This window comes from Botryllus schlosseri, chromosome 4 (genome assembly GCF_051294905.1).
Source record: "Botryllus schlosseri isolate E-star chromosome 4, Bs_hap1, whole genome shotgun sequence".
In the NCBI taxonomy this organism is placed as follows: domain Eukaryota; kingdom Metazoa; phylum Chordata; class Ascidiacea; order Stolidobranchia; family Styelidae; genus Botryllus; species Botryllus schlosseri.
In genome coordinates, this window is record NC_137239.1 from 20,273,134 (window position 1) to 20,292,616 (window position 19,483).

General features: G+C 41.1%; 1 protein-coding gene across 1 annotated transcript; it reads right to left on the minus strand.

Annotated features, from left to right (window-relative positions):
* Positions 1-7,010: 7,010 nt before the first annotated feature.
* Positions 7,011-18,951, minus strand: LOC145437328 (organic cation transporter protein-like). Its single transcript, XM_080314533.1, has 13 exons — positions 17,540-18,951; positions 17,345-17,423; positions 16,217-16,372; positions 16,059-16,162; positions 15,837-15,991; positions 15,430-15,619; positions 15,126-15,255; positions 12,512-12,662; positions 12,266-12,442; positions 11,492-11,600; positions 11,326-11,425; positions 7,887-8,044; positions 7,011-7,820 (listed from the first exon to the last, which is right to left on the minus strand). Exons 1-13 carry the CDS (start codon positions 17,680-17,682, stop codon positions 7,748-7,750), a joined length of 1,725 nt encoding a protein of 574 aa, XP_080170659.1. The 5' UTR covers positions 17,683-18,951; the 3' UTR covers positions 7,011-7,747.
* Between the last annotated feature and the right edge of the window lie 532 nt (positions 18,952-19,483).

A 19,483-nucleotide genomic window follows, 5' to 3' on the forward strand; every position in this document is an offset into this window, starting at 1 on the left:
TCGTGCTACCAGCGCCATGCATAGTGTGGCACGCAGTTCAAATGCAATGAATTTCATACAAAGATGCTATAATAAAGTGAAAATTGTAATAGATGAAAAAGGTTCACAGTGCAGAACCTACCAAGGTTCGTTTGTAAACGTGAACCTCTAAAATTCTGAGGTTCACCTACAGAACGCGAACGTGAACCTCACGTTCACACCATCCCTAATAATTACTTTAGTGTATGTTCTTAATTCGTGACCTCCGGTTTGTTATATAATCAAAATATATTGTAGTGGCTCAAACGCAGCAGACTAAAAGAAAAACTTTCGTGAGACGCAACTCAAGTTGTAAATTACTGTAGGGTCAGCGGCCACATTAACCACAATAGGACTAGACTTTTTGGGGCACAGAACTTTAATATACATTTTAATAACATATTCATGTTACAAATATATTAAAACCTGAAGCTTTTCAAGCCAACACTCTTCAGGGGTAATCGTCGGCATTATAATTATCATTGGTCAGCACATATTTTTAGGCATACAAAGTAAGAGTGGTTTTTGGGGTTCTGAAGGGCGCTGATTCCGAATAGGCTATGTCCTTATTTTTTTCAAACTGGCTCTTGTTCTGGAGATAACCCATGAGGCTATTTTGAATAAAATCTCATATTTTCGCTGTATGGGCTGGATAAAAAATCGGCTAAATCGTACTGTAAAGTTCAGAAATTCAACCTACTGGTTAATTTGACACGCTGAAGACTGCTTTAAATCCAAATACATCAACATAATTATATTTCGGGGTATTAGATTTATCATAGTTGGAGACTTTCACGGATATCATGTACATAAATAAACCCCAATCATGTATATAAGTATTTACCTAGATACTCAAATAACGCAGGGACATCTAGAATAGATATCCAGATATCCCTGAAATAACGTTATATTAATTGAATTAGTTTTATGTCAATCACATTTTTAAAATTCAAAATAATCCGTTGGAATATAATATTAATAACTTATCTTAAAGCAAAATTGTTTCTTGTACTATTTTCGCTTGCAAGCAATATAGTGCAGTTTTTCGAAATGTTCCAGCAATAGTCTGTCATAATATGTTCGTCGCATCTGCACTGATGTCTTTCTTTTGTTGTTTTGATGTATTGATCGAACCTTTCCCATTTCTATTCGCTCTAATCAACAATATCATCAGAAGATATAGCATGATGACTGAACAGGAAGATAAATTTAATGCTCATATTTTCTCCAAGGTTTCCATATGCAGATACAAATTCTCGCACCGACTGGATATAGTTGAGTGCTTTGTTATCTTCCAAAAAGTTTCATTTACTACACCCTAGAAGGGATTCCATGCAGTGAGCACCTTTCTTAATGTGAAATTGGAATCCTTCTACTAGTTCTTTCCATTCCTTGTGAGTGCTTTCTTGCGTCGGGTCTTCTACATGGATTTTTGTCGCCGTAAGAACGGCAACGGCGGGGGAAGCGGAGCCCAGATAAACCTCCGACGGGAATCGAACTCGATCCGTCAGATTGGTGGGCGCTTATCGTAACCACTACAATATCTCCTCCGTATCCGAATCTGAGGTCCATTAAAGATTCCAGATTTAAGCTTCTCTTTTGATATGGATACTAGGTATACCAACTTTGTTGGCTAAGCGGAAAATTATCCATTTACAAGTCAGAAGAGATGAGACTTATATGAGGATTTTAGTTAAGCTTTTCAGGGACAAATTTTATAGCTTTATACTTCTCTTTCATCTTGGTAGGATGACCAATTGATACAGGAGAAAATATATTTCCATTGTGCAAAAGTACAATTGTTAGGCTTGACAAACTTCTTTTGAAAGAAAGTTCTCGCATCAGGTCATGTTAATATTGATGGAGTAACTGAAAACGACACGAGTGTGCATCATAGTCAATTATCTATATATGCGCAGTATAAAAGTTAAAAATCTAAGATTTACTTCCTACGAAGTGAAATATTCAAGGGTAAATACAGTGATTTCAAGCTTTTTTAGGGGTATAAATATCTTCTTTTCTAGAGCCAATCAGGCAAAACTATAATGTGTTATTTGTAATCAGCAACTTGAAAATCCCAGAAACGGCTCCTAGATATTCTACCAAAAGGATTTTTTCATTTTGTTGACCAGTGTTATAGGCCTACTATAGATTGCTGTTGCATGAAATGATCTGTGCATCAACGGCATGTTAAATGAACAAAACCTTTAAAATATATTTTTTCACACTAAACGAAAAAATAATAATTGATAGTTATAGCAAATCAGTGTGACTTTCTGTTGTCCCATTCAGATAACAATTCCGAAATGCGAGGTTTCACCTTGAAAAGTGCTTGAAAAGTGTTCGGTCGAAACGCAAGAGCGTGATACAAATGAGCTTATAAATATTGGAGACGAGGAGAGAGGGGTTACTTCTACTTCCGATCGAGTAGCAATACTGACTATATTTTGACCAAATCTACATACACAGATAAAAACATGGCAGTGCTGCGCTGAGTACGACATTTTAACGATGACGTACGGGTCCATTGTGAATCAGCGAGCACGTATGTTGCCACAATGACCAAATTAACAGTCACTCAATTTTCCTGGCGCGCCTGACTTTTCCGGACTTTTTTCTTGGCCTCGGTAGGTTTGAAATGTATGGTAGACAGCGGGCAGCTCAGCTGCATGGGAGACACTTCTAGCCGCCTTCTTGCCCTACCCGGTCCATTACAGGAACAGAGCCATCATCTGAAACTATCCTTTCTTTCTTTCGATGAAGAGCTGATGTGGTTGTCATGCATCACTTAGTTTTCTTTGTCGTCACATTCCCTATTTACTCAAGTGATCAAGTTTTCAAACTACTTCTGAGTCTACTTCAAGTACTGAAACAAAACTAATTCCTGTTACAGGTGGTCATGGTCAGTAACAAAGCATTCCTAACTTCAGTTACTTGCTCAAGTGGTTTTGTTTTCTGTTTATCCGATCCATTTTTGAAACATCGCGTTTGTTGTGCGTCAGTCGGCACAGTCAGTGAATATGATCATTTACAGAGTAGCACAGTAGTAAATTGTAAGGACGCCAGTCAGCCTTACTTCAAGGATGTTCATGTTCAAGGATGGTTTCGCCAAAAGACACCATGGCTTCACAGACGCAAAACACAACCTATGACAGGATACCACTTTATTCATTATACAACGCGGTGACATTACGATAGTAATCAACTAATCATCTTTGCCGCGCTTCACCGAAGTCGATCAACATGCGTGGTTTTGCTGACAAGATTACGCTTGTGGTACAGTTGTGTAACAGTCAGGGCTGTGGAGTCGGAGTCGGAGTCGGTGGAGTTGGAGTCGGAGTCTGGGTAATTTTCGCTTGATGGAGTCGGAGTCGTGAAAACAATAATAGCTGGAGTCGGAGTCGGTGGGAAAATACTGACTGGAGTCGGAGTCGGAGTTTGTGAGAATGACTCTGACTTCGACTACGACTCCAACTCCGACTCCAACTTCTCTATCATGAAAACATTTGCTTTCAAAGAATTTTCAATAGAATTTTTATGTACCACCAATCACTGTTATTAATAACCATACGGATCAGGTGCGGCCAGCCCGTGGCACGCAGGCCAAATTTGGCACACGAGAAGGTTAGGTGTGGTAATTCTCGAAATTATTTATGACCTCAGGTACAATTGCAAGGCCAACCAAAATTTGATTAGCATGACCGCGAAATTTGATGATGACTAAAACAACAGTTCTGACGCATTGACGTATCCAGGGGCCAGCCACATTTATTTCAGATCTTCGTATATGACCATAAAGTAGAATATTTCATAGCAGATTTATTTGACTTGAAATTTTTCTCGGTACTTCGCATGATTCATTGTCACTAGATTTCTTGCATTCAGTATTTGAGCCCCCCTTCTGAAAATTATAAATACTTATTATTCACAGAATTGAGTCTAACTATATTCGCAATTAGGAGATAACGTGTCGTCCAACATGCGGCTTCGCTTGTGCACTCGCAGCGAGATCGTCGACAAAACATTTGCACAAAATGATAGAGGCATGTTTACTGATACCGTCGATTTTGCTATGTCTAAACGTCGAATAATCCTGTCCTTCCAAATGAGCCCAGTGGTATACAGATGCGACCCCCAATGTATGTCAGTCATTATCTTGCAAAAAAATTTCGCGCTTCGCGCGACCGGGGCCTGATGGTGCGCTGCACAGTTGCATGACATATTGTTATCAATTTTGGAGCGTATTAATATAAGTCTTGTTTGCAATATTACCTAATTCGGTTCGCTCCTATCGAACGACTACATAAAAATTATCAACATTCCAGTTGCCCGCGCAATGGTTCGTAAATCTCAGGTGTCCCTTTGGCCGAAAAAGTTGCCCACCCCTGATATAGATGAAATTAGACATCACTTGCAAATAGCAACTCAGTTGCAGAGGCGGAGAAAATCGCAATATGCGTTTACGCGATGCAGTCAAAATTGATGCAATTTTCTCGATTAACCGGGCGAAGCGCGAATTTTTTTTATAATTTATGATTGAATCGGTCAATATGATCGAGAATTGCATATATATTGCTATCAATTTTTATCCTTTCTCTGCTCACGTAATCAGATTTACCGCTAGAGCGGAGTTAGGTGTGTTTGAAAGGTTAGGACCACTCAATAATAATTAAATATCTTCGGGCGTATACCTGTTGGCAGGAACGAAACAGCACTTCGTCAGGCCCCGCACAAAACTAGGGTCTTGGGCTCCCATAGGGTGATAAACCGACCCTCCTCCCATCACGTTGTTCGCTTTTACCACAAAATTAGTTGTATTGTTTAGTTAGCACGCGCCAAGCGCGAAAATTTTCAATAATTCATAATAAAATAGGTCAATAAGATCGGGAATTGCATATATATTGCTATCAATTTCTTGTCCTCTCTGTTGCGTTATCAGATTTACCGGTAGAGCTGAGTGAGGTGTCTTGGAAACTGTAGGGCCCGTAGATAATAGGCTAATTAAACATCTTCAGGTGGACGGACCCGTTAGTATGACTTCGTTACATGATGTTATTTCGTGACCTCCGCTGTATCAAAAAATATATAATCGCATAAATGTACTAAACTAAAAGACGCACACGATTTCCAATTGGTATTTCTTCACTGGCATATAATATTTCCCTGCGGGATGGTATTTGTCTTGTGAGGTTCAGATTGCTAAGACAGGAACATTCGGTGTCAGTCATTTAGGCGCATATGGACAATTAAACCTATACGTATCAGCATAAGCGCAGCTTTTTTCGGCCAAGGTTTTCTCGCTGCCGATCATTCCTGCACATTTCTTGGAGTAGCATGTTACATGGCCTAAAACTTTATATGTTGGTGCGTCGTGGCGCGGTAATGGCCAACGCCGATATGGCCATTTATATAAATCTTGCGTATTTTTTCTTGGGTGAAAAGTACCCAATAATGAAGATATTTGACAACTTGAAATCGTGCGGAGCGCGAAAATTTTTTGAAAAAGCTGCATAAATTAAAAAAAAATACTTGATAATTTATGCTAATTCACGATATAATTTTGGGCCCCCTTCGAGCTCGGGCCCCCCAATTGGGGGGTTTGGGGTGCGGCAGTTACGGTCCTGAGTACATGTAGACTAGACATAGGCTATGGTCTTTGACTACTTAACTAAATTCCATTTATGACCAATGTCTATTAGTAAGAGTGTGTGTGCTTGTAATCAGGATAGTGTGCAATGACAAAATTAGTAAGTTCAATCTCTTTATTAGTTGCTGACTCATACACAAGAGCTACACTTGGTTTTTTATCTACATTTTTATTATACAGGATTAAATATCCGCTATATTTGAATGATTGATACATTTCAGGATATTAGAGAGTCCATGTTATAAAAACTTGAAAAAGGAAGGGTATTTAGCAAATCTTTCTTTCATGTTAATTGCATAGTGGATAATTCGAGCTGTTCCAAAATGAAACAATTTAGCATGCCACCGTTAATAATATGTTTGCATATGTTTTATGGTTGTATGATTGTCATTCAACCGACAAATGTGGCATATAATTTTCGAAGTAAATTGATAGTAATGCTGTCGGAGTCGGAGTCGGGAGTCGGAGTCGGTACGTTTAAAGACTCAGGAGTCGGAGTTGGAGTCGGAGTCGGAGTCGGTACGTTTAAATACTCAGGAGTCGGAGTCGGAGTCAGTATATTGAAAATGTGTGGAGTCGGAGTCGGAGCCGGAGTCGGTGGTAAAATTTACCGACTCCGCAGCCCTGGTAACAGTAACAGCGTTTACGCAAGTTGCGTCGCCCTGGAGCCCACCCGAGTAAAGGCGATTTAAAGCAGCACAGGTAGTAAAAATGATCACTGAAAAGGGGCTTGGATCAAATAGTGAAGACGACAGTCAGCCCCATTTTATTCATCCGCACTAGCTTGGTGTCGTGTTACACAGTTACCATTACATTCTTGCTAGATTTATAATCATGACGTAGTTTATATGATTTCGTTTCCAGATCAGGTCCTGTAAATTAATACAGTGCCAACTTTCGACGTTTGCTCACTTTGTCTCTGTCACTCTCCCGTAATTTCGACGGATTCCCTCGTTTACAAACAGCTAGGAACAAATGGTATATAGCCCCGTGTCAAACTGTTTTTACACGGGCCAATAATTTACTGCATATGTTTTTAATCCAATACGTCCGAATATCTGTAGCTTTCAGAAAATATCGCACCTGGCTATACCTGATACGCTGACTCATTACATTGCATTGGAGTGATCGCTGGTATTCATCCTAAAATTGTCTCGAATTAGTCTGGACAACAATCTAAAATCACTACTCAGATCTTGTCTGTCGTTTGTAGATATTACATCAATAAATACCGCCTTCGGCATTCCCCTCTATCACCTAGAACAGTGTTTCCCAAATATTTTTTACACAACGCCCCTTGGTCAATAATGCAGGCACCGAACGCCGCAACGCCCAAACATCGATATAAACTTGGTCTGTTTATTGCTCACACAAACAACGTTGGCTCTTATTCCCTTTCTAGGATAATAAAATTCATAGGCAGCACACTACACGGTATTTCAGAGTCACGTCTCTTTAGAAATCTTAGGAAAGATACTAATAAGGAATATGCACCAATTTCCCTTGAAGTGTCATTTTACTTCATTGCAGTGAATTAAGCTATAACACGTTCATAATACTCGTTATAAATGTTCATAAAATAGGCCTCGTTGGCTAAGAACTCTGTTGGTTTTAATCGATAGGTTAGAAAACTCAATATTGCATGCCAAAGAACATCTATGGTCACTGGAGAGCAATGGTGACGATTCCAGATTGAATGAGCCTTGTACAACACTTAACGACGTGACCAAATATTCATACATCTGTTCTTAGTGCAAAAATATAGATATTATTTGATGGATTTCCCACATTGATTTTTATAGTGCACAACGACCCCATTTCGTCTTGGTACCTCCTAATCACCCAGTTTGAAGCTAGCCCTACCTTTGAAGTCGCTAACTCCACCGGGAAGCGCTGGCACCCACTTTGGGACCCACTGACCTAGAACAACTAGAATCTACAACTCCCAAAGCCGGAAGTATACCGCGAATAAAACACAAAAAGAAAACAAAGTAGTAATGAAGTAATTCATGAAATGCCATTTCATCGCCAGCAGCAGGCATTCCAATTCATATCGGATTGTAAATTGGAATGGCATCCCAGTCACAAAATGGTGTCACTGCGGATCTTCTCCTCATTACCGCTAATCACCACTGCCGCATAACTGGACCCGTCACTGTCGAATTAAACGAGCGAATTTACGTGCTTTTCTCATGCGACATTTCTTATAATTGTTGCGAACCCGGATCGACTCTTTTCCCCTGATAGACGCGATATCCCCATGCTCTTTTTGTAGAAATCCTCCGCTTGGTCGAAAGTAGAAAGTAAATCCACGCCAGAGGTTTCCGGAAGCAGCAAGCTGAATACGCCTCCGAGGATTCCCATGATGCCGAATATCGTCTGTCAAATGAATTGCGGGCGGCCGTAATCGTGATAACAATTCTGATGACTTTGGTTGCAGTCTGCAGAGGCGTCAATGACGGAGTCCTTCTCGGAGGTTTTAAGTATAAACTTGCACTACCAATTCGAGTGGCTATGCATTCAAGCTACTTCCCATTCTACTTTTGCCATAAGTTTGCATCACTACTAATGAGTGAAATTGTCGCGGAAGCCGCGTGAAATAGTCCGGAATCACGGTAACGGGATATATATTCTAAGACTATACCTATTTGTACAGTGTCAGTGATCATTTTGCGTTAGCCGTGAAGACGCATCTTGGAATTTCGAAAGTTGTCATCTGCGCTTAACTGCTAAAGTATGAGAACTCTCGACCAAATCTTTTTGATACCTCTTACTTGCTTACTTAATTGCTATTACGCCTTTGCTTTTACTTTTACATGATTAGGAAAGTAGTCTATAGCAGTGGTTCTCAACCTTTTTCGCCTCGCGGACCGGTAAAATTTCAAAAAATGTCTGGCGGACCGGTTAACTGTCAATATTGAAATGAAGCCAAAATGTAAAGCATGCAACCGTTTTTTGCAATTATTTGATGCTAGCGAGTGACATTTAGAGGGTTTTCATCGTATTTAATTATATTCATGATGGCCTCCATGTGATTTTATGGTATAGTGCATGAGTATGCTGAGTCGAGGTAAAATTGCCATGTCCAGATAAACGTGCTACCGCCGAGAGTCGTTTACAGTCTTTCGCGCCGAAGGCCGTGGGTTTAAACGGTCACGCCAACTCAAAAAATATTCTTCTCTTTGACTATATCAAGAGAAGAAGCGTATCGGAGTCGAACCAAGCACCTTGTCGTGCTACCTTGTTGATTTCTCACTGCTACCAGACGCAGGCTACTCTGGCAACTACGATTACCATGCGCGCCGCAAGAAAACACATTACAGCAGCTATACCGGCTATCCGCAAATCCGGTCCGAAAAAGCACTTCGTCAGCCCACTCCCAAAACGTTGGTCTTGGGGCCCCCACATGGCGATAAGCCAAACTTCCGGGGGTTTCGCCCCAAGACCCTACACTTAGATGGATGTTTTCACCTTTACTTGTGATCACATCCATTCTACTCAGCGTAGGCAGAGAGTTTACGTAGCTTATCGTGACAATAGCGAAAATTTTCGATCATTCACGACTGTAGCGGTTTTCTCGCGGCCAAATTTTTGGCCAAAATTTCGGAGTCCAATATGTTAACCTAAACTTCATTATGTGTGGATACGCCGTGGCGTGGTAATGGCTGACGCCGAAAGGCATATAAATCATGCGTATTTCTCGGAGAAGGGCACCTAATACGCAAGACATTCAGGGACACGAAATCGTGTAAAGCCCCACAAGAAATTGAAAAATGTTGCAAAAAGTTTCAAATAAAACAATATGATTTATGTTCATTTGCGGAATAATTTTGGGCCCTTCTCAAGCTCGGCCCCTCTCCAATAGGGCGGTTTGGGGTGCCCCAGTTATGTCCCTGCACAAAATAAACGAATCGAAAACCAATGATCAAACTGCGCTGTTTAGCAATGAGCTCGCTCGCATCTGTTCTGTATTTGTCGCTCGCATGTCGTCAAATGAAACGTCTTAAACTTTAAGTCAAATCGAACATGTTTCAAGCCCTAATGTTACCTCACGAAATTTTGAATCAGTTTAAAATTAGATGTTTTATTTATTTTATCAAAGGACAAGCCTTCAACATTCCATCTTGAAATTAAAGTATAAAATTGTAATATACCTCGCGGATCGGCAGGAATGTCGTCGCGGACCGGCGGTTGAGAACCACTGGTCTATAGCCTTCTTTCACCACATCTGGCACCAGTGTATTCAGACGGCAAAAGGGGCGAACGCCCCTCTGAATTTCGACTTATGTATAATGACATCGTTCATTTTACTACGTCCCAGTGTTGGGATGACTCAAGTCAACTTTTTCGTATGACTTGACTTGACTCGAGTCACTTTGCAAAAATGACTTGACCTGACTCGACGTTTTGGAAATGCGGATTGACTCGTGACTCGGCGCAAAATTCACGAGTCAATTTCAAGTCATCGAGTAATGGGTGTCGACTAAATCGCTGTATCTTGTAAATGTTCGGATTGTTGGGATACTGTGAGCGCAACCAATCAATCAATGATTGTGCATTTTAAAGAGCATCCATCGTTATGTCACAATTACATAGACTTCAAACGCAGTGATCAGAGCTTACCGCTTACGGCGTCGTAAACTAGTAGTAAAGTAATTCAATAGCAATATATCTATGGTCTCTAACGGCTCACAGTGCCCAGTGCTCGTGTAACCGACACTTTTGTATGATTTACATCGACCTAATATCGTTTATATACCTTTTATACCTATTTCTCAGGATTAAATTGAACCTCATGGCAAACTTTTTGTGGTTTGGTATTCTATCTCGTATTTTGAATGATAAAGACTAGGGCTGTACCGTTACTTGCGTAGTTTAGCAGTTATGCGTGAGCTTTTGCGCGTATTAAATCTATATTTCGTTCCTCGATTCAGAATAAATGGGGACTCAATCTTTATCTTAAAGTTATCAAAATGCAATGACTTTGCGTCACGCCTCGCACTTTTAAAATTCAACTTGACTTGACTTGACTCGACTTAACTCGAGTCACCGCAAAAATTTCAGTGACTTGACTTGACTCGAGTCACCTTCGTAAATCGATTGAATTGACTTGACTCGAGTCGAAATATGTCATGAATCGAGATGACTTGTGACTCGACGGTAGCGACTTGATCCCAACAGTACGTCTTTATTTCAGAAATGACCCTTTCCCTTCCTAAATTTATATCCTAGCGACACCTATGCTTGCAGCCCAAACCCCCCTCATCTGACAACATATGTACAAGGCTCAACATTTTCTAACGTAACGTAACGCAACACAACAATTGACTAACATTCAAAATATATATGAACTGTTTGCGCGATGATAGACCGTTAGCTGAACGGAAATTTCGCCAAAATTCTCACGCAAGTAATCGACAGACCCTTCTGTTCGGGCACAGTTTAATCTGGACGTCAATGCGGTAATGGCATTACCAGATTGGAAGTATCAAAGTTGGGTTAATTTTATCACTAATCAGTAACGCTTAACGTTAACAGTAGGCTAACGAAAAAGTGCTGCCATGAAATCATGTTCAATGTTCAATAATGCGGCTTGAGTTGGCGAACGAGTTGGAAGCTATGGCCTGTAGATGGCTTTAGTAAAACGAGCTAACGCTCACCTGTGTCAGCCATGGTACTGACATTTGCAGCTGTAGTGTGAAAGGCAATATAATAGTGCCAATTCGGGCCGCCATAGACCCCATTGCAAGGGCCGTACCCCTGCACATGTACATGAAAAGATAGATTGGAAATGTTGTGTAATGTAGGTAAACACTGACACCGTACCTGGCCAATGTAGGATAAAGCTCCGTAGTGAATTTGAAAATCACAGCGAACATTATGGTAGCGAACAGCTTTCCTGTCAGTGCGAACCATTTCGCGCCTTCAATCATCCCTGCACGAGTGTATACGTAAACGAAGGTAATGTTTTGGGCTCGATCAAAATAGAAAATGTGCAACTGTGGTTATCGATAAGCACGCGGGATTGCTGTTGCCAGAGTCGGGACGATTTTTCGCTTAGTTATCGCTGCGGTGCACGGAAAAGGGTCGCTGATATCTGCTGCCAGGGTTGCATTTAAAACAAAAATCAATACAAAACAAACATGTTTAAAACATTTCCAACCATCCCATATCGTATATAAGTGGGCTATTTCGGATGGTAATTGTCCGTAGGCTCATACATGTTTTTGGAAAGTATTTACACAATTATGGCATGATTTTACAACTTGAAAAAAGACAATTTTTTTAAAATGCCTTTGTTTAAACATGTTTTAAACAAATCCTTTTAAACAACTATTTGTTTACATGCAACCCTAGCTGCAGGGGTGGTGAGGTGACAGCAGTCATTGCTGAAATCGTTAAGTTGTGGTAAAACGTAGAATTAATTGTTTCAGTAGCTCTTCAAGTACAAGGAGGTAACTGCATACGAAGTTAACAGGGAATTGAGAAGCGCTCGAGTAAACATACTTTGTAAAAGTAGTTCAATGAATATGTTTTGCTGATGAGATATGGTTGGTTAGCTTGCTACATTCTGCCTTCTTATTACGTGTAAAAGTTTACCTTCGTTGCCTCTTGAAAACTGGGTAAGAAGCATTGTCAGGAGACAGCAGAAACCCGACATGAAATATGTTATAGAGCACGAAATTCGCATCCCAGCATAGCGGAATATTACCCAGAGTACGCCAAACGATAATAATTCGACCAAGCCGTTCAGGATGCCGTTGATGTGAGGATTGCCTGTGTCGTAAAAAGTAGACTGAGGCTGTGAAATTAACATACGCCTAAAGCACGCTCGTCGTAACGTACCTGAAAGTCTCCACACGTTCAGCACTAGTCCGTAAAATACCATGCTACACGCGCACCAAAGATAAATTACTAAACAGGAGACTGTTCGCATCCTTGGAAGCCGGAACAAATCACGAATTGTGAATTTCTGTCCGCCGTTTGCTCGAGCTTTCTGCAAAACGATACAAAAGTTTATAGCAGTGTTGGGACGACCAGGGCCGTAACAGCACTTCGCCAGTCCCCCCCAAATTTGGTCTTGGGCCCCCCTCCGGCGATACACTGTTTACCACTATTCATCATATTCATTGAGAGGAGATTTTGTCGCCTCAGCGCGCAAAGCGCGCAAAATTTCTAGAATTTACGATTTCATCGGTCAGTATGATCGGAAATTGCATACATTGTTATCAATTTTTATCTATCTTCTCTCTGCTCACGTAATCAGATTTGCCGGCAGAGCTGAGTGAGGTGTGTTTGAAAAGGTAGGACCACTCAATATTAATTAAACATCTTCGGGCATATGCCCGTTAACAGGAACGAAACAGCACCTCGTCAGGCCCCAAAAAACGTGGGTTTTGGGCTCCCATAGGGTAATAAAACGTTGTTCGTTCACGTTGTTTCGCGATTGTCACGACACTACCTGTACTGTATTGTGAGCCAGCGCGAAGCGCGAAAATTTTCGATAATTTATGATAAAATCGGTCAATCAGATCGGCGATTGCATATATGATATGCTATCAATTTATATGTCAATTTATTGTCCGATTTCAAATTGGTATTTCTTCACTGGCATAAAATTTTTCCCAGCGGGATGGTATTTGTCTAGTGAGGTTCAAATTGCAAAGACAGGAACATTCGGCGCCAGTCATTTAGGCGCCTATGGACAATTAAACCTATATGTTTTTGTATATATAGCGAAGTCTTTGGTCTGCATAAGGGCAGAGACCTTTTCGGCCAAGCTTTTCTCGCTGCCAATCGTTCTGGCACACTTCTTGGAGTCGCATGCTATATGGCCTAAAACTTGATTGTATGTCTTGGTTGGTCGTGGCGCGGTAATGGCCCAATACCCAATAATAAAGCTAAATGGCTACTTGAATTCGCGCGCAGCGCGAAAAATTTTTTAATAAATTGCATAAATTTTCAATAAACACTATATGATTTATGCTAATTCACGAAATAATTTTGGGCCCTCAATCGAGCTCACCCCCCCCTCCAATTGGGGGTTTGGGGTGCGGCAGTTACGGTGCTGGGGACGACCAGAGTGTGACACGAGCGACTTGGCAAATACGTCTTGACTTGACTTGACTGTGCTCTTATTCTGTGCATTTTTTAGTCAATATCAAGCGATCGGCGTCGACCAAATAAATGTTGCTAAATGCTTATGCTTATAAATTAACAATCTGCCTGATTGTGGTTGGGTGGTACGGGTATGGAGTTAGTTTTGCGTCTGCAACTATGGCTATGTGTGCCAGGACTGGTTGCGAGGGTGTGATATGGGGATATATTTCCCTTCCAGTAAGTATATCGAAATCTGTGAATGGGCGCATCATCATAAGATTGCTGAGTAAGACATTTAGCCCATTTACATTACCCATGAACACTACCGGTACTTCAAAACGAATCCAGACTGCAGCAACATACCAACATTTCATGTTCCTATTTGACGAAACCGGCACGTATTCAACTGGGTGAATATGAAAGCTCTATCAGTACATGATACTGCTTTTATAATACGCACTTGGTCTTATTTGTTCAGCACAGGGCTGTGGAGTCGGAGTCGGTGGAGTCGGAGTCGGAGCATATTCCCGAGCTTAATCCCAAAGTGCTGTGTATCACTATAGATAACTACGTAGGTTAGTTATCTATATTCTATAGTATCACTCGAGCTGTGATTAACATGACCAAATGACCATTGACCATCTAAACTCGATCACTTTGGCAAGCCGTCTCATGACGTCACTCCAAGACGACTTGGCTTCAAGACGACTAGACCATGTAAATGGGCTTACTGAGGTTCGTTTGAAAATGTTGTAGACCACACTCCCCGAGTAGAATACCTCACTGGGTTCAGTCAGGTTTTATTGAGGCTCGATTGTGCTGTCACAAATATATTGAACGCAAACGAATCGATTACAGCAGTGGTTCTTAACTGTTTTTGTACTAACCTGACTGACCCTTACATGCGCAAATCTACAAGTCTCTCGACGTACCCCAAATTTTCGTACAGTAAAATAAACAGAAATTCGGGAGACAATGGACTTGACTCGAATCTACATGTACTTGTACAATGACTCGATGTGACTTGTGACCCGAAGGTAAAAGGTAGTGACTTGTCCCAACACCGGTTTACAGGCAATGCACATCATCAAAATATCATCGCGTACTAATTGATCACGACGAAAGAAAAGGGACATCAGATAGATGCAATTATGGAGGCCTATCAATCACTTTTACACGCATCTCGGACCGAACGCAATGTTAAGAGTCCAGAGTCCGATCCAGAACCGCTTATTTCAAACTGAACTAGGAGTTAGTAACGTGATTCATAGTCAAAATCTCGAGTCGCTATTGGATCACGTCACAAGGTTACAGCTTCAGTTTTGAAATCGACGAATTTTGAGGCAAGGCATTCACATACATTCACGTTATCAGATTCAGTCTGCACCACAGCTTCCCAATGATCTTCATTTAGCGGCTTTTTGTGACTTCGCGCGTACCTTTCAACCACTTTGCGCGCGTCGTTAATCCGGCCCTTTCCTATGAGCCACCTTCAATAAATAGACATATGTGTTCTTTCTGATGAACTATTGAAGGCGCATTGTATACGACGTTGACCACAGGCTCTGTGTGCTCCTCCGTCTTAACGTTATAGAGTATGGTACGACAATGATTCGCTGTGATCAGCATCATATAAGCCTACAAAAACAGCAACATAACTTTACCTTGGCGATTCGGGAATGAAGAAATATGTCACGAGATAAGAAGCGGGTATACAAGCGATGCATATTGCCAAGTCTCTCCAATCGCGGATCAGCATGCCAAATACGGGTAGAATAAGATGAGCCAATGCGGTGACAGCGGTTGCATATATCGCTGCGGCATTCCTACACTTTGTGGGCGACATTTCGATCACTAATGAGAAATTAGAATGCGCGTCACCTATTCAGCCAGGGACGCACAGAAAGAGCGAACTAGCAAAGTCTATAGTTGTAATTTTAATGTTTAAATGTTCATTAAAAAGATGAGCCGGAGATAAAGAGAGAGGTTGCTGATGTGAAAAGTAACTGAGTGTACCCAACGCACCTTTTTGACCTCCTTTACCTCATTAAGTCATTTATATTGAACTTACCATATGTGAAGTCAGCCATAAAGCACGGCGTTGATGCTATTCCGACTAGAACCCTCATGGCAATATAAACTTCATACGACGGAGAAAATGCGACTCCAATACCCGCCAGAATGGTACCGCAACAGCCAACGAGCATGCTCTGTTTCCGCCCAAACCTTGAAGGACATGGAAAACACCAACAGCTACAACAACCAAAATAAGTTACAAGTTTCGCCAACATACCAGTCCATAATCGGCCCTATAACCATTGATCCAATCAGTACTCCGACAAAGTACAAGGATATAGCAACGGAATCCAATGTTACGCGACTACAAACAAGGTCCCACTGAAAATAGTTGCATGCCTCAAGATAGTTTTTATATTGTGCATTTCGTTATACCTCTGAGACAGTTGTCCTCGTGTAGTACGTCTTGTCGTAAATGTAACCATGATCGCAAGGTATTGTGGCGTTAGGTAACCCCGTGACACAAGACAAATTGCCGTATGCAGCACATAGGCTTAAATCGTAGTCATATCTGGAGCAGGAGTCCCCTTCCTATTATGCAGAATGAGAATTCAAGATCGCAAACAGGAATTTTTCAACAAAATAGTACAATGTCCAATTGTTCATGCATGACATGCCTCCAGAGCACATTTTAGTGACGTGTAGTCATTCAATGATTCGATAGCGTGTTTAGGGGCGAAAGCAGACATGCCAATCCTAGGATTTTCCACACAGATCTGCTTTTTAGCATCACCTGGGTTCATGGGTTTTTGTCCTTGAACTTTGCTTTTGTTTTCAACATGATGCTCGTCAGGTCAGCTTTACACACGAAAATTAATCATCAGATTAGTAAGATCATAATATACTATCGTAAAACGCACGCACTTCAGTTCGTCATTGTCGATGGATTGTGCTGTTAGTGTAACGAGATACTCTTGAGAGACTGTTTAACTACTAAAATGAGAGGCCTCGGCGTGATGCGACGGAGCTTCATTGAATACTATCGTACAGGCCGAAAAAAGTCATGTTCAATTGTTCATTAGGACTCTTCAAAAATGACTTTTTTTCTCAAATCGTACTGGCTACTTGATAAAATTGTTAGGTTACCTAATTTCAGCCTACACACCAAATTTGGTTTAATTCCAACCAGTAGCCGCATTGCTACAGTAGAAGAAAGTTTCTATTTATAATCTAAAAATAAATAGCAGAAAATTTGATGAGCATCGTTTCCATACACAACCTAACACTTTCGCTGCGATTACATCATACTTATAGGGAGCCCCCGGAAGTCTCGCCCAGCCCCCCCAATCGTAGGGACACCACTGGCCATGCCCATACCTTAATGCTTCTTCCTAGCACTTGACTTTGATCTATGCGACGAAATACAGCGTACTGACGTTGACAAGCAGCCGAAATATGATGTGGTTAGCTAGCAATGACGGGTATGCCTAATATTATTTTTATGAAGCCTAGTCAAGTAGTCATCGGTATACAAATTGAAGTCCAAAGCAGTAATTTACATACCGGTACCATCAGGCGTGTTATTTCTTCATCTGTCCACTCTGGATGTAGCGTAACGTTATCCAAAATAGGTATGAAGCATCTGTCGACAAATTTATGTTATTATGGATATTTATGCATTAGGTCAATGGAAATGAACCGGGAAATATGGTAAAGGCCTGATCAAGTGATCAACTACCTCACCGATCCGACACCAACCTGAATTTCGGCGCTGCGCTGAAAATTGCTGCGGTCTGAGCCATACATGCCGTCCCGAGCGTAAGTCCGGTAACCGTAATAATTACTCCAATCTGGTAATAGCTTATTCCTCCCAAGGCTTCCTGCAAGTCGTCGAGATCCATGCCAAAAGAGAATAGACTATTTGTCCGATAACAGGCTTGTAATAGTAGCCTTTGCTGTATCGCACCCTGCGTAATCTGCAACGGCGACAATTAAACAATGTTTTCTACGTCAGCTGCTTGAAGTTTATGTGATTACGAGCTCGTCTTTTCCGCCCTATGGTTTGCTTGAAGCAGGGTTTCCCAAATTTCGATTTGAAAATGTTTCGCGACCCCAACTCTCAATTTTGCGCTCTGATTACTACATGATTATAACATGCGTCCGGTGTATGTAATATATATTGTTAACACATAGCATTACCGTTCACTTGTAATCTTCCCGCAAGGAAATATAACCGTCCTATTGGTTTCTATGCTCCGGACGCTTTAATTTTCATATATACTAATGACCAGATCCCAACATTGAGTTGTACTAGGCGGCGTTTTAAATGACGCTGCGACTAATCTGATTCCCTGTTTGCCGGGCTGGCATTAGTTTTTCTTTCTACTTCGAAAAATGAACTAACATATTCAGTAATGAGCCGCCGATGGCCTCCGCCTAATTGACATTTTTCTAATAATCATTGGTAATTAATGATCGTCTCCGCGACCCCAGAGAATAGGCAGACGGCCCCATTGGAGTCTCCATCCCTAATTAGGGAAAGTACCGCTGACTTTAAAAAAAATGTAACACCTCAAAATGTATCCCCTTTTCGGCCGAAAGCAGTTACTGAAAACCATGTTGTAGCCTATTTCTTAATCACGAGTCTTTCGTAGCGCTTTGTGATGATGCCACAGTTATTTTTCGCACATTAAAAAATGCTCAAAACATGTTATTTTTGGCGAATTGTCAAATTCTAATTTGTGGACTCGAATTAGCGACGTGAAACGTTTTAGTTTGATCTTTCGTTTCAAACAGATTACACAGAACGTGCCGTATACAATCAGTGCCTGGAAACAGAAAGAAAAATATGAATCGACAAATATGACGAAGAGCGAACTCGACTCGGCTCGACTTGTGTCACTTTGCGTATTGACTCGACTTGTACTCGACACACTGCGCAAGTGCGCATGCGCATTCCCACAAGTTGCAAAAAGTGAGTTGAACATGAACATGACTTGAACTCGATTATGAACACTGTACACAATGATTTTGACTAGGATTTGAGGCCCAACACTATGACACAACCCTTCGCTCCCTGACTTGAGCTCGGACTCTACTCGGTTCTGAATTGAAAATATCTTGACTTGACTCGAAACAGAACCATAAAACTAAGTTTGACTTGTGACTCGGAACCTTGTGACTCGGAACCTTGTGACTTTGATACAAGACTGTTTTAAATACCTGTGACGGAGAAATAGTTTAGAAATAAAAATAGCCAAACCCCGCCATGACGACGCAGATTACAACATTACAGCATATATGAGTTATAACTGAGCTTTGGACTTCCCGCATTTACCTAAATGCATGGAGGCATATAGAAGAGCTGAGATCACAGCTCAACAACGACGGCATATTACCAAATGCGAATTGTGCTTGTTTATTATGTAGTGTATCTCGGTACGGTATCCTTCGAAGGACTTGTAAATGCAGACAGATACTACGCATTATCTCTGAACATAACCAATTCCCAGGAAATGCCCGGTACGTCTTTCATCATACCTCACGCTTGGTGTGAGATATATTGGTAAGTTATACCGTATTTACGGTAACATGCATGACGTCCGGATCGTCGAAAGAAAGATATATGCAACGCAACCTTCGGAGTCAGGTTACACATGCATAATATCAAACAAACATTCGCTCTGTAATTTATACCTTACC